General features: G+C 40.3%; 1 protein-coding gene across 1 annotated transcript; it reads right to left on the minus strand.

Moving 5' to 3' along the window:
- Positions 1-1563: 1563 nt before the first annotated feature.
- Positions 1564-11092, minus strand: B2M (beta-2-microglobulin). Its single transcript, XM_081293606.1, has 4 exons — positions 10936-11092; positions 4709-4987; positions 4162-4207; positions 1564-3010 (listed from the first exon to the last, which is right to left on the minus strand). The coding sequence occupies exons 1-3, from the start codon at positions 11018-11020 to the stop codon at positions 4194-4196; spliced, it is 378 nt and encodes a 125-aa protein (XP_081149732.1). The 5' UTR covers positions 11021-11092; the 3' UTR covers positions 1564-3010; positions 4162-4193.
- Positions 11093-14187: the final 3095 nt, after the last annotated feature.

A 14187-nucleotide genomic window follows, 5' to 3' on the forward strand; every position in this document is an offset into this window, starting at 1 on the left:
ATGAATCTTTGTGATGTGCAGCAAAGGGATCACTCCCTTTTCTGCTCCTACACCACCAATGCAGTCTACCTTTCAGTCTTAAATGCCACTGTTCACAGAGATCCTGGGCCAGTTAAAAAGAAGTGTTTTAAAAGTGGGAGGGGAGGAAGTTGGGTGAGGGGTGCATGCCTATAATCCCGGAAGTATGAAGGCAAGAGGATCTAAAATTTGTAGTCCACTTGGGGAACATAGCAAGAAGATGTCTCAAAATTAATTAACTAATTGAAACTTGAAAGAGAGGAGTGTTGAGTCTGATTGAGTTGAAAACTCTAGTGTAGGCATCCTGGAGACTTTACCTACCTCGTTCTGCCAAACTTGAGTTGGTACTGAGTTTCTATCCTATAAATCTAGCAGATAAAACTGCTACACAAGTGGCTGTAGCACCATCACCAGTAAGAATCCTTTATTTTTATTTACAGGTAAGAAAACTGAGGAGTTAACAGAGATAAAAGAAGGTGACTTTTTTGTTTTGTTTTTTTGTTTTTTGTTTTTCTTGGTACTGGGGATTGAACTCAGGGGCACTTGACCACTGAGCCACATCCCCAACCCTATTTTGTATTTTATTTAGAGACAGGGTCTCACTGAGTTGCTTAGCACCTCACTAAGTTGTGAGGCTGACTTTGAACTGGTGATCCTCCTGCCCCAGCCTCCCGAGCCACTGAGATTATAGGCATGCGCCAGGACACCCAGAAAGAGGATGAACTTTGACAGGCAGAACTAGAATCTCCTGAAAATGCGATTAGACTTCATGAATTCCCTATGTAAAAAGGTTATTCTCAAAATTCCTGATGCTGACAAAAGGAAGTTTTGCCTGCAGGTTCATCCTTGGAGGAACTGTTAAAAGTAAGGGGTGGGGTTATAGCTCAGTGGTAGAACACTTGCCTAACTATACCAGTGAGGACCTGGGTTTGATCCTCAGCATTACATAAAAATGAAATAAATAAAAGTATTGTGTCCATGTACAACTAAAAATATTTTTTAAAAAATAAAGAGGGGCTTGGGTTGTGGCTCAGCGGTAGAGCGCTCGCCTAGCACATGCGAGGCCCTGGGTTTGATCCTCAGCACCACATAAAAGTAAATAAATAAAGCAAAGGTATTGTGACCATGTACAACTAAAAAACTTTTTAAATAAATAAATAAATAAATAAATAAATAAATGAAGAGTTAGTGAGGACCATCTTGTTGTCTAAAGCCTATTAGGAAAAGGGATTCAGCAGTTCAGTGCTAAGAAATTTTCCTATATTTCCCGGCTGTAGTTTTAGATAATTTGTTCTAATTAGCTGTGCAAATAAAGAACCACTGAAAGTAAATGGCATCACCTAGAGCTTTACATCTTACAGAGACATTCTCATCACTATCACCTTCTCAGAACAACCCTGGGAACGCTGCCAGGTGAGTTTTTTTTAATTGAACAAAAAAATTGAATGAATAAATGAATTGTGACATAGGAATAATTGTTCCATTTTGTGGATATGATAACTCTATTAGTCAGCTTTGTATCATAACAAAACACCTGACACAGTCTACTTAATAAAAAGGTTTATTTAGTTTATTGTTTTTCTAAAAAGCATAGCACAGGCTCTGTGATGAAGGCTGACTCTTTGTCTGCATCACCACATGGTGAATTTGAATACAGTAATTCTCCTGGTGCCAATAGCAATGAAAGGAGTGCATGCAGGAGAAAACAAGTGATTGATCTCAAGCCAAAAGCAGATAGCATAGGAGGGGCTAGGTATCCTCTTTTCATAGTAAACCTCTCAGAAGAACCCAAGAGGTCTCATGGGAACTGCCTTCTAGGAGCATACACCCAGTGACCTAAAGACATTACTCTAGGCCCCACCTCTCAAAGGTTCCACCACCTCCCCAAACTGCCACCCTGGAAATCAAGACTCTAACCACAATAGACTTTTGAGGACACAATTAAGCCATATCCAAACCTAAAATTGGGTCAGGAATTTTCCAGTTCCCTTTGTGAAATTAGGATTCAAACTTAGTTCTGAGCCTACTGGTATTCAAATTCTAATGCTAACCCCTTAGCAACTTTGAAGTTGTAATGGGAGTTTGGGATTACATGTGTTAGGGGCCCACCAGAGGAATTTAATAGGAAACTCACAGTAGCAACTGATGCCCCATTCAGATCTGCCCCAGTGAGCCAGTTCCCAGCTTTTGCCTATTGTGCCAACAATTAGCACCTGTACATTGCTTGAGGATACTGGAGAGAACTGGAAATTTTAAGTTTCATGCCATCCCATGATTACCAAAAGCCAGATCCTTTGCTTTAGGCAGGACAAATTCTAAGGTGTGTTCTTTATTATACAGAGGTCCCTGTGGGAAAAGGCTGTGTGGAAACTTCTAATATCACACCCTCACTTGGCTTCTGTCCTTCGTCATCCACTGCTTTACTGCTTTTCTTCCCCCGTAAAAGCCCTTTTTTAATGCACCACAGTGATGTGCAGGCTTCAATTGTGCCCTTGTGCTTCACCAACAAGATATAAATATATCCTCAGTTATATTTTTTAATCATCTATATTGTGGAGAACTAAAGGTGAATAACTACATCCAGTTAATGAGACATATGGAGTTTCCTACAGGATTAAGGCTTGATATATGATCAACTCTTACTTTCAATTATATTTACTAGTTCATTTGTTTTTTCTATCAGCCCTTCTTGTGGAACTCCAAAATATAAAAATGGCTTTTATGCATAAGGTTTCCAATCAAAGTAGTCAGAGATACTTTATTATTTCTTATAAGACACCTACTACCCAAATGTTAGTCTATAATTTCTGAATTTTTTTCTAGACACCAGGGAGAGACAAACACAAAGATAGTTCCTAAAGTAGAATTATTAAGAAGACTACTGTTACATCATTGCAACTTCCTATGTGCATAAAGTGTATTTGCATATCAACTTGAGAAAGAAAGAAAATAATTCGAAATTAATCCAGTCCAAATAAAGCCATCTTCAGTCCTGAAGAAAAAAGAAAAGGAAAAAATTTTGTGAATGCATTTACTTTATTTGGATTACAGATCTCACCATCAATTTGTCTAACTTCTGCAATGTAGGTCACCTTTTTAGAAGTGGCTACAGAAAATTTTCAAAACCCATTACAAAGAACATATCCCAGTAATTTATTCTATTGGTGCTCCCAAAATCTTAGAGGAAAGAATTCTAATATTAGAGTTTATGTCCTGGCTTTGCCTTTTAATAACTGTATGACTGTGCAGATAACCCAACTTCTCTTAAGTAAATTTTTCTGTCCTAAAGATAAAAGATTTGAATGGGTTTTCAGCATCAAGATATCCTGGGCAGTAAAATTTCATTGAAAAGCTGAATTTTCTACCACCACTGGAATGCAGCTGAAGATACCAAGAAGTCCAAGTTTCTCCTTCTTTCATGCTTCTAGAGCTCCTTGTAATTACATCTATTATAGATTTTTACAGGGAATATAAACCAGTCTGTTTCCATTTCTTTCCTCAAGTGGCTAGGAGCTTCTTCAAGGCAAACAGAGTACCCACACACTGAGACTGAACAAGAAACTGAAAGAATAGGACATCTTCAGAACTGTGTCACCCCTCTCTTCTGAATGAAGAACAAAACAACTGCTATGTGTTTTTGTTTTTTGTTTTTCTTTTGAGATGAGGTCTCTCACTAAATTGCTGAGGCCAGTCTCAAACGTGCCATCTTCTTGCCTTAGCCTCCTAGGTAGCTAGAGATTACAGGCATATACCACCATGTCCAGTGTGAGAATAATTCATTTTTGAGGTCTTTTTCTATGCAGAAACGCCTGATATGAAAATGACAGAAGAAAGATCAAACCCTTGCAGGTGGTGTGGGTAATCAGCTGCCTCTATCCAGCCACATCTCACTGGCAGCTCCTCTGTCTTCCTGTTACAGGGTCAGTGATGCTGACAGAGTCACACCTGGGACCACAGCCCTTCCTCATGCCATTCCACAGGAGAAAGGAATATGACCCAGGAATGTGACTCAAAGAATTCTTTACCTGCTAACATGCTACCTTAGCTAATGGCCTCCATACAGTGAAGATTATCATGTTAGAGTTGTCTCTCAATAGTCCCTAGGATAATAAACAAAAACATTTCTTAAAGTCAAAAACCCACCTCTGTGCTGTTGGTTAGTCCCAGGATGCTGGTTAGTTGTCTCGGTCTATGAAAAAGAAAATGGGAAACATTAAGCTTTACTTTTTAAGATACCATGTACTAACAAATGTCCCAAACTGTGTAGCTTTGAACACTTGTAGACCCAATCCTGCCTACTGGCCTCAGAGCCAAACCCAGCCAGTATTAAAGGAGTCCAGGTTTCTAGGTGTCAGGACAGTGGGATTTATAGGCGAAGACCTGTGCCTCCCTGCGATGCTCCTTGGTGCCAAGTGTCCATAAGGCTGTCAGAAAAGCTAGAGGAAGCCAACGTGGTAAGCAGCACTGGGAGTGCTGCTACTACTCCCTGCTCTCACTACGAGGACCCCACTGGCTCAGGGAACATGCCACACAGAAGTCTCTCAGAAGGTGTCACACATCAGTGCTTTAGAAACACTCCCTGACAATCCCAGTATACAATTTTTTTTTTTTTAAATACAGAAAAAGCTTTAAGCTGTGACTCTACTTAGGAATAACTTTCAACAGTTAAGGAAAAAACCTGAAAACTTACCCCACTTCACTATCTTGGGCACCTTCAGAGTTTCATGTGTAACTCTGCATGCGTATTCGTCTTTATCATTGGGGGTGAATTCACTGTGCACCAGAAGATAGAAGGACCAGTCCTTGCTGAAAGAGAGGTCCGACTGCTCGACTTTTTCTATCTTCTGTCCATTTTTCAACAGATCTATTTGAATCTGGGGTGGATGAAATCCAGATACATAGCAGTTGAGGAAGTTCGGTTTTCCGTTCTCAGCTGGGTGCCGGGTATAAACTTGAATTCTCGGAGAACCTGAGAAACATCAGGGAAAGACAAAATAAATCTGTCAAGAGTATTTTACTTGGAGCTAACTCAGTCCCAAGTTAGGCACCAAAGGTTAAATTTGACCTATTTGTCCGGATGCCATTTCCTCTCTGGCCAAATGAGTTTCTACTCTCCCAATAGGCTACTCTATTTCATGAAATAGAGTAGAACTTAGTATGTTTCCCACATAATTGTTCTCTATATGCTTTGGGGTTTTGTTGGTTGGTTTGTTTGGTTTTGGTCTGGTTTTGTTTTCTAGCTGATTTCTACCAGTATCTTTGGTTACTGGAAATTATTTTAAAGAAATTTTCCGGGCGGCTCTCAAGAATATTTTTTTTTTTTAAGAAAGTGAGAGAGGAGAGAGAGAGAGAGAGAGAGAGAGAGAGAGAGAGAGAGAATTTTTAATATTTATTTTTTAGTTCTCGGCGGACACAACATCTTTGTCGGTATGTGGTGCTGAGGATCGAACCCGGGCCGCACGCATGCCAGGCGAGCGCGCTACCGCTTGAGCCACATCCCCAGCCCTCTCAAGAATATTTAATGTCCTCTCAGCACCCATTGAATTTTTAATACATCACTCAAGGTCCCAACCTACTTTTCAAACTTCATTTCTCATTTAATACACCCTACATAGAAGCTACATCAAATTATTCACGCTGTTGTACACTGCTTCAACCCCTTCCATTTTCTTTCCTATGTTTACCCACTTCCTTTTTGGTTCCTGCTTCTGCCTACATCTATGCCCATCTGACTTCCTAATGTATATTAAGTGTCTAGTGCAGTAACTAGCACACAGCAATTGCTCTGTAAGTAGCAGAAGTTATTATCTCCTTGCTCAGCTTCCTATGCAAATCAAGCCAACATATGTTGAGACCAAACATAACCTGTTTATTCCTGCCCAGTGTTTATATGTCAAATCTCTGATTACATGAGTTAGAAAACAAAGAAACAAAAATGACTAAGTCCCTAAGCAAATTTGCGAGACCATGTCTCAAAATTAAAAAAAAATATAAAGGACTGGTGATGTAGCTCAGTGGTTAAGCTCGCCTGGGTTCAATTCCCAGTTAAAAAAAAAAAAAATTAGCCGGATGCAGTGGCGAGCTTGCCTATAATCCCAGCGGCTCCGGAGGCTGAGACAGGAGGATCGTGAGTTCAAAGCCAGCCTCAGCAACTTAGCAAGGCACTTAGCAACTCAGAGAGACCCTGTCTCTAAATAAAATATATTTTTAAAAAGGTCTGGGGATGTGGCTCAGTGGTTAAGCATCCCTGGGTTCAATCCCAAGTATCAAAAAACAAAACAACAACAACAACAAAAAAAAATTAAATGCCTACAGGAGTTGGTTTTATCCCCAATACCCACACCCCAAAGAAACAGAAAAAAAGCAAAAAAGCATTTATTTTGTTCAGGGGTCAGAACACAACAGAAAAAAAGCAAAAAAGTATTTATTTTGTTCAGGGGTCAGAACACAACTTCATCCTGCCCAGAATTCTCTCTTTGAATGAAGCAGGCAGAATTTTGCAAGAATATCACTATAATGTCTTCTAGGATAAAGACAATATCGAGCTAGGTTTGAATTTGGCCAAGATCTGTGGGCTCAGTCACTTACTAGCCTTGTGACTTCGGGAGAATTACTTAAGTTTCCAAAGCTTGGGCTGGGGATGTGGCTCAAGCGGTAGCGCGCTTGCCTGGCATGCATGCAGCCCGGGTTCGATCCTCAGCACCACATACAAACAAAGATGTTGTGTCCGCCGAGAACTAAAAAAATAAATAAATATTTTAAAAATTCTCTCTCTCCTCTCTCACTCTCTCTTAAAAAAAAAAAAAAGTTTCCAAAGCTTAACTGAAAAATTAATCCATGCCTACAGTAAAACAAAAAAACTCACATACAAACATGGGGAAAATAGACCTTTAGAGGCAATCAACATTGAATATTTCTTGTGTATTTTCCAGAAATGAACTAGGTATTTTCTTTGGAATTTTTCAAAATGAGACTTTTTTACTGGTACTTTATAATTATACATAACAGTGAGATTCATTATGCTATATATTGGTACTAGCACATAATATAATTTGATCAATCCAGGGCAATCCCTATTGGGTCCTCTCAAACCCTATGTAAGCTGTCTCTTCTCACTTGAAAAAACTCTTACTCTTTTATATTCACTCTTGTCTCTGGATTTCATTCTTCAAAATCGTGAGACAAGAACTTGAAGTCTCTGGCAGGGAGCTGGGATCAGCTGTAACATTACATACAGCAGTAGAGGCTGAAAATCTCATTTCATCTTTTGGGGGTTTGTCCAGGATTCTTGGAAGGCATGATCCCTGTCTAATGTATACCTGACCAATCACCCACCAACGGCTACCATGGATCCCTGATACACAAGATAGGAAGCTACAAATGGCCATACAGATGGAATCCAAGATGAACTCCCCATCTACCAGGGACCCTTAGATAGGCTCCCATAGGAAGTAACCAGAGTGGTCATCACCCCTATCCCTAATGGCAGTTAGGGGCTCTTCTTCAGAGGGAGGAAATGAATAAGATAGAATAGGATAGATAGGGTGGATGGATAGATAGATAGAAAGAAAAACAGGCAGTTAAGAAAATGGACCCCTGAAAAAGAGGTTTCTCTACATGAACAGGCTACTCCATGAAATATAGGAACATTCCAAACATTCCAGCCAACTCCTTTGTTCCAGAACAGTGGGAAAAATGAGATGGGACAGATCTGAGTGAAGGTTACAGACTTAAGGGCTAACCAATAATAGCCTCAGCACTTTTCCTGATTAGCACAGAAATTGATCAATGCCCCTACCCCTTGACTAGCACACTTAAGTGGCAACCCCTATTGGGTCCCCTCTCGGACTGTAGGAGCTATGTCTCTTTTCTTCTCACTTCAATAAATCCTACTCTTCAATACTCAAAAAAAAATTTTTTTGATCCATCTCATTCCCCAGTAACTTCTCTTTCCCTCCCTCTGAATATATGTATATCATATATATATGATATGTGTGTATATGTGTGTGTGTGTGTGTATTAGAGACAGGTTCTCACTAAGTTGCTTAGGGCCTTGCTAAATTGCTGAAGTTGGCTTTGTACTTTCAATCCTCTTGCCTCAGCTTCCCAAGGGACTGGGATTATAGGCATGTGCCACCCTGCCTGGCATTCTTCCCTCTATTTTCATGAGATTCCATATTCTTGCTCTGCATATGAGAGAAAAGATTTGAACCTTAATTTTCTGAGTCTAACTTATTTCAGTTAGCATGATGTTCTCCAAATTCCATCCATTTCCCCACAAATAACAATTTCACTTTTTTTAATGTCTGAGTAAAACTCCATTGTGTATGTACGTAGGTATAGTGTACCAGAAAATGTGGTGTGTGTGTGTGTATCTCACTGAGTTGCTTAAGGCCTTGCTAAATTGCTGAGGCATCAACCATCTGCCCTGCTCTATTCATAGTCCTTTTTTTTTTTTTTAATTCCTGGTCTTTTAAGGAATCTCCATACTGCTTTCTAAAGTGATTGTACTAATTTGCATTCCCACCAACAATGTATCAGTGTATATTTTCCCTCACATCCTCACAGCAATTTTTATTTCTTTTTTTAAATTTCTCAATACTGGGGATAGAACCCAAGGGCACTTTAGCAATGAGTTACACTCCAGCTCTTTTTAAGTTTCTGAGGGCCTTGGAAAGTTGCTGGGGCTGGCCTCTGATCTTCCTGCTTCAGCCTCCTGAGTCACTGGGATTATAGGCATGGGCCACCATGCCCAGCTGTTCTGTGTATTCTTGATGATTGCCATTCTAACTGAGATGAGACGAATTCTCAGTGTTTTTTGTTGTTGTTGTTGTTGTTGTTGTTTGTTTGTTTGTTTAGTTGTAGATGGGCATCATACCTTATTTTGTTTATTTTTATGTGGCACTGAGGATCGAACCCAGTGCCTCATGCATGCTAGGCAAGTGTGCTACCACGGAGTTACAACCCCAGCCCTCTCAGTATACTTTTGATTTGCATTTCCCTGATTGCTAAGTATGTTGAATATTTTTTCATATGTTAGCCATTTGTATTTGTTCTTTTGAGAAATATCTATGTAGATCATTTACCCATTTATTAATTGGGCTATTAGCTTGCTTATTTTTTATGGTGTTTTTTGAGTTCTTTATATATTCAGAATAAGATTTTTTAAATGTCAGGTTGCTATTTTTTTTACATGACACCTATCATCACTAGATACATTATTCTTTATTTTGTAAGTAAATTTTATTCAAATTAATTACCATTTTCTTATGATCAAAACACTGTTTCACAGGGGATTTGTAAGGGAAAAAGTTGAGAAGTCCCAATTTGTCACCGAGTATTTAAAAAGTGCACAAAATCCTGGGTGTCTGGATGAGTCTTGGTAACCATCTTGAATTACCCTTACCTCCCTGACTTTGACCAATAGTAACTTTTTCAAAACTGAAAGTGGAGGCTTCCTATATCTTGGAAAGAACCAGGCAAGTTGCCAAAAAGGAAGCTCTCTATGAAGAAAAGGCAAGGAGGGCCCTTGATCACCCATCTTGCTTCAGAGAACTTAACACAGGAAGATGAGGAGGCAGGTTTCTGAAAAAAACGGTCACACCCAGCCCCGTGAAGGCTGAAGCAGGAGGATTGCAAAATGGAGACCAGCCTCAGCAATTTGGCTACGCCCTAAACAATTTAGCAGTACTGTGACTTTAAAAAGTAAAGTAAAAAGGGCTGGGTATGTAACTCAGTGGTAAAACACCTCTGGGTTCAATCCCCAAAGAAGAAAGTGGAGAAGAAGAGGGAAGAGAAGGAGAAAAAGAAAAAAAAAAAGATGGGGTTACAACCAAAATGCCTAGCTACCTACCACAAAGGCACTGGTCAGGCTCAATTTCAATCCTAATTGTTATTTATCGCCTGTGATTTAAGTTGCTTAAAATTTTGGTGCCCAGAGGTCGACCCCAGAAGCTTAGTGAGGCCCTAAGCAAGTTAGCAAGCCCCTGTCTCTAAATTAAAAAAAACAAAAAAAAAAAAAAAAAAAAAAACAGAAAGGTCTAGGGATATAAGGTTAGTGATAAAGTGCTCTTAGTTTCAATCTCCAGTACAATCAATCAATAAATCTTAGTACCCCAGTTTTCTCATGTGCTTGATTCGGGTAATCATAGTATTTACATCCATTTTCAAAATTAAGACACACAGGGCTGAGTATGGCTCCGTGGTAGAGCACTTTCCTAAGCATGCACAATGCCCTGGGTAACAATCCCAAACACCGTTGGGAAAAAAAAAAAAAAAAAAAAAAGCAACGCTGATATAAACTATGTACAGTCCTTGGCATACAGCAAACTGTAATAACGGGTAGCTTTTAGGATTATTAATAAAGCAACAAGTAATGAGAACAGCGTTTGCGCGCCTTGGTTTGGTGCCACTGGATCAGGAGAAGAAGGAAGTGTACCTAGCGGGGCGCTTCCAGTCTGAAGGAAGCAGAGTTGTCGCGGTTTGTCTTCCCGTGGGTTGTGTCTTCCACGTACCCCAGACACCGGTTTCCACTCATTCACAGCCCCCCAACTCCGTGTCTCTGGGACTGGCCTATTAGCCCCATCCTACCGCTGCGCTCCGGGAGCCAGAGGAGGAGCGAAGTGTGGAGGAAAACCCTCTCCATCTCGGGGGGGGGGGGGGGGGGGCTCTAAAACGTACCCAAACCCGCAAACTCGGTCAAGATCCACCTTGTCCCAGCAGCCAGAGGTCTCCCTCGATCCTCTAGCAAAGGAGCAAGAAGTAGGCGTTCTGGGCTTTCACTCCCTTCCTAATCCCCCGCCACCCCACGATTCACGCAGAGACCGAGCCCTGGTCCCCACTCAGGGAAGAGCTTGGGCTTAGAGTTAAGAGACTGCCAAAGGGTCAGAGAGGATGGTGTTAAGAAGAGACACTTACGCGGGTCAGCGTCCAGGCCGGTCAGAAAGAGTAGCATGAGCAAGGCCACCGTCCCCGTCACCGCCACCGCCACGGAGCGAGACATTGCGACTCCAGCAAAGTCAAACGCAAAATGCCAGCCCCGCGGGGCGCGTCCACTTAAATTCCTTGAGCACACAGCCAATCGGGACCCGGCCCGCGGGGCTCGTCACCAGTCTCCTAGCTTGCGACGCCGGGCCAGGTTAGAGAGAGGGATTTTCCCCTTTTCAGTTTCATTTTCTCATAAAGTCTCGTGATGTTTAGAATGGCAATAGGTTGGACTGTACATAGACGTCCTCTGATCTGGGGTACGCGCCTCGGTTTGGGGTATCAGGCCACCCATCCTAGATTCTGGCTGGAAGTACCTTTATCCAGGGCCCTTCCAGAGATGTTAAAAGATTTGCTAACTGTGCCCCGTCAGTGAAAAACCTAGAACCTGATGTTTTCATTCTTGGAAAATAATGTCCAGAAAGATTAAGAGCGCTAAGCAGTGACCGACAGAACTCAAACTTTGGTTGATAATTACAGCCCAGGAATACATTGGGAGGTTTCAGGATTCTTTGCTCAAGGGGTAAAAAAAAAAAAAAAAAAAAAAATCAGGAACCAGAGAACTGTTCAGATCTAGGACTTTTCTTGCTTCTTGAAAAGGTTTAGGGAAGAGGTTTTGTTTGTTTTTTTATTGGGGATTGAACCCAGGGGATCTTTACCACTGAGTCACATTCCCAGCCCTTTTTATTTTTTAAATTGAGACAGGATTTCACTGAATTGCTTAAGGCCTCACTAATTGCTAAGGTTGGCCTTGAATTTGAGACCCTTCTGCCTCAGTATTTCTAATCCATAGGATTACAGGTGAACCACCACACCCCGCTGGGAAAAGTTCTGCGCAGAGAACTTCCTTCTTGAATCTTCACTATTGTTTAGGTAACTTTCTTTGTTCAGTTGATTTGTGTGTATAGGGGTGGGGGTTGGGGTTGGGGTGATGACCACTGACAGTAAAAGTAATAACTACTTAGAGCTGGAGAGTTTCCAGATCTCTTCAGGTATTTCATTACCTTGGCATTAACAACCTACACAACAGTGCTTGGGCCATAGTAGGTATTCTGTAAACTGAATGAGTGAATCCATTAATAAACTTTAGGTCATAGAATCATCCCTATTCATTTTATGGACAGGGAAAATAAAGGCTAAGAGGATGTCCAGATTCCCTTGGCATTCATGTTTTATTCACTTAGAAGACCAGAGCCGGGGCAATTTTCGTGAAACTTTGAATTGCATCTGCCTTAGGTCCAAGAAGAAAGTTCACCCCTGACAGTAAGAGCATAACAATGATGAGCAAACTAAGAAAACCTATACTCTAAGATAGTATGAATAAGTGAGCAAGGAGTGGTGTCACACACCTGTAATCTCAGTGACTCAGGAAGCTGAAGCAGGAGGATATCAAATTCAAGGCCAGCCTCAGCAATTTAGGGAGGCTCTCATTAACTTGGTGATACCCCGTCTGAAAATAAAAAATAACAACAATGGGGATGTGACTCAGTGGTTAAGTACCCCTGGGTTCAATTCCCAGTACCAAAAACTAAAATGAAATAAAATAAATAAGGTGATGCCATTACACAGAGGCCAAGTCCATACTAGTCTTTACAGAGTAGAACATTGAAAGGAGGAAGTGGACCATGGACACCAAGAGTAGCCCATATCTTGGAAATCCCCATAGTGTCAGTTTAAAGGGAATTGCACTGGGCTTTCCCAAGGAGAAGAACAAATAACTTCTGGATTTCTTTTATCTATTTTTTTAACTTTAAATAATCCCTATTGTCAAGGTCATGTCTAAACTAGAGAAAGTGGAATACTCTCCACAGATTTAAGGTAATGAGATAATTAATGCACAGAGAGATCCTTTAACAGTGGCCTACCATATAGTAGTGTTCGGTAATGTTTAATAAGAACTATAATTATTAATGTTATTTCACTAGTTTTCCTATCAGCTTTTTTTGAAATACAAGAATAATTGTAATGTATGAAGTTATGAGTTAACACACCACCCTCCCAACATCACCCTTTAAAAATCTCATTTAAGATGCTTAAAAACTAAAATGTTAGTGTTGAATTGTACTGGAAAACTGTAGTGTTGAATTGTACTAGAAAAATGCTTTAGGAATATAGAAAAGGACAGGGTTTTGTTTGTTTTCTTGCCTCCAGTTTCTTTTTACTATGTCACAGAAAAATACCAAACTTAAAATTCATTAAAGATAGATTCTGGTATATTTCACTTAGGAAGCCAATTTAAAAGTCAATTTAAAAACAACAACAGGGGCTGGGATTGTGGCTCAGCAGTAAAGCGTTTGCCTAGCATGTGCAAGGCCCTGGGTTTGATCCTCAGCACCACATAAAAATAAATAAAATAAAGGTATTGTGTCCTACAACTAAGAAATAAATATTTAAAAAAAAAGACTGGCACTAAGGAACATGCCTATAGTCATAGCTATATGGGAGGCTGAGGTCACTTGAGCCCAGGAGTTTAAAGTGGATCTGGGCAACCAAGTGAGACCCTGTCTTAAAACAAAAACAAAGAGCCATAGGAAAGACAGAGAAATTTTTGTTTCTCAATCTTCTGAATGTGGGAAACCTCTGTATTTTTCTTGGATTTTCATTTATGACATTCTTCAAATAGTGAGGATGAAAAGAGAATAAAACTATTTTTTTAAAAACAAGAGCACTGTTTTCTTAGTGGGGAGCAAACTTTGGAAATGTACAAACATGACAATTGAAGAGTGTTATTACCTGGGAGACTAACAGATAGCGTGTGTGTGTGTGTGTGTGTGTGTGTGTGTGTGTTGCCTGTATGAATTTCTTTAAAACTTTTTGCAGTGAACATTTATACAAAAAAAAAAAAAAAATCACCAGGTGCTGCCCATGCCCGTATTCCCATCAACTTAGGAGGCTGAGGCAGGAGGATTGCAAGTTCAAAGCCAGCCTCAGCAACTTAGTGAGGCCCTATGTCACATAGCAAGACCCTGTCTCAAAATGAAAAAAATAAGTGTTGGCAAGAATGCAGAAGAATCAGAATATTCATGCACTTCTAGTAAGAAGGTAAAATGGTATAAACACTTGGAAAGCAATTTGATAATTTTTTAAAAAGTTAAACATACACTGGCCTTTAGACCCTGTCACTCCATTTAAGGCATGTGCCAAACTGAAAATGAAAGCATATGTCTGTACAATGACTTGCACATG

This window comes from Spermophilus citellus (assembly GCF_964194105.1).
Source record: "Spermophilus citellus genome assembly, chromosome: 4".
Classification (NCBI taxonomy): Eukaryota; Metazoa; Chordata; class Mammalia; order Rodentia; family Sciuridae; genus Spermophilus; species Spermophilus citellus.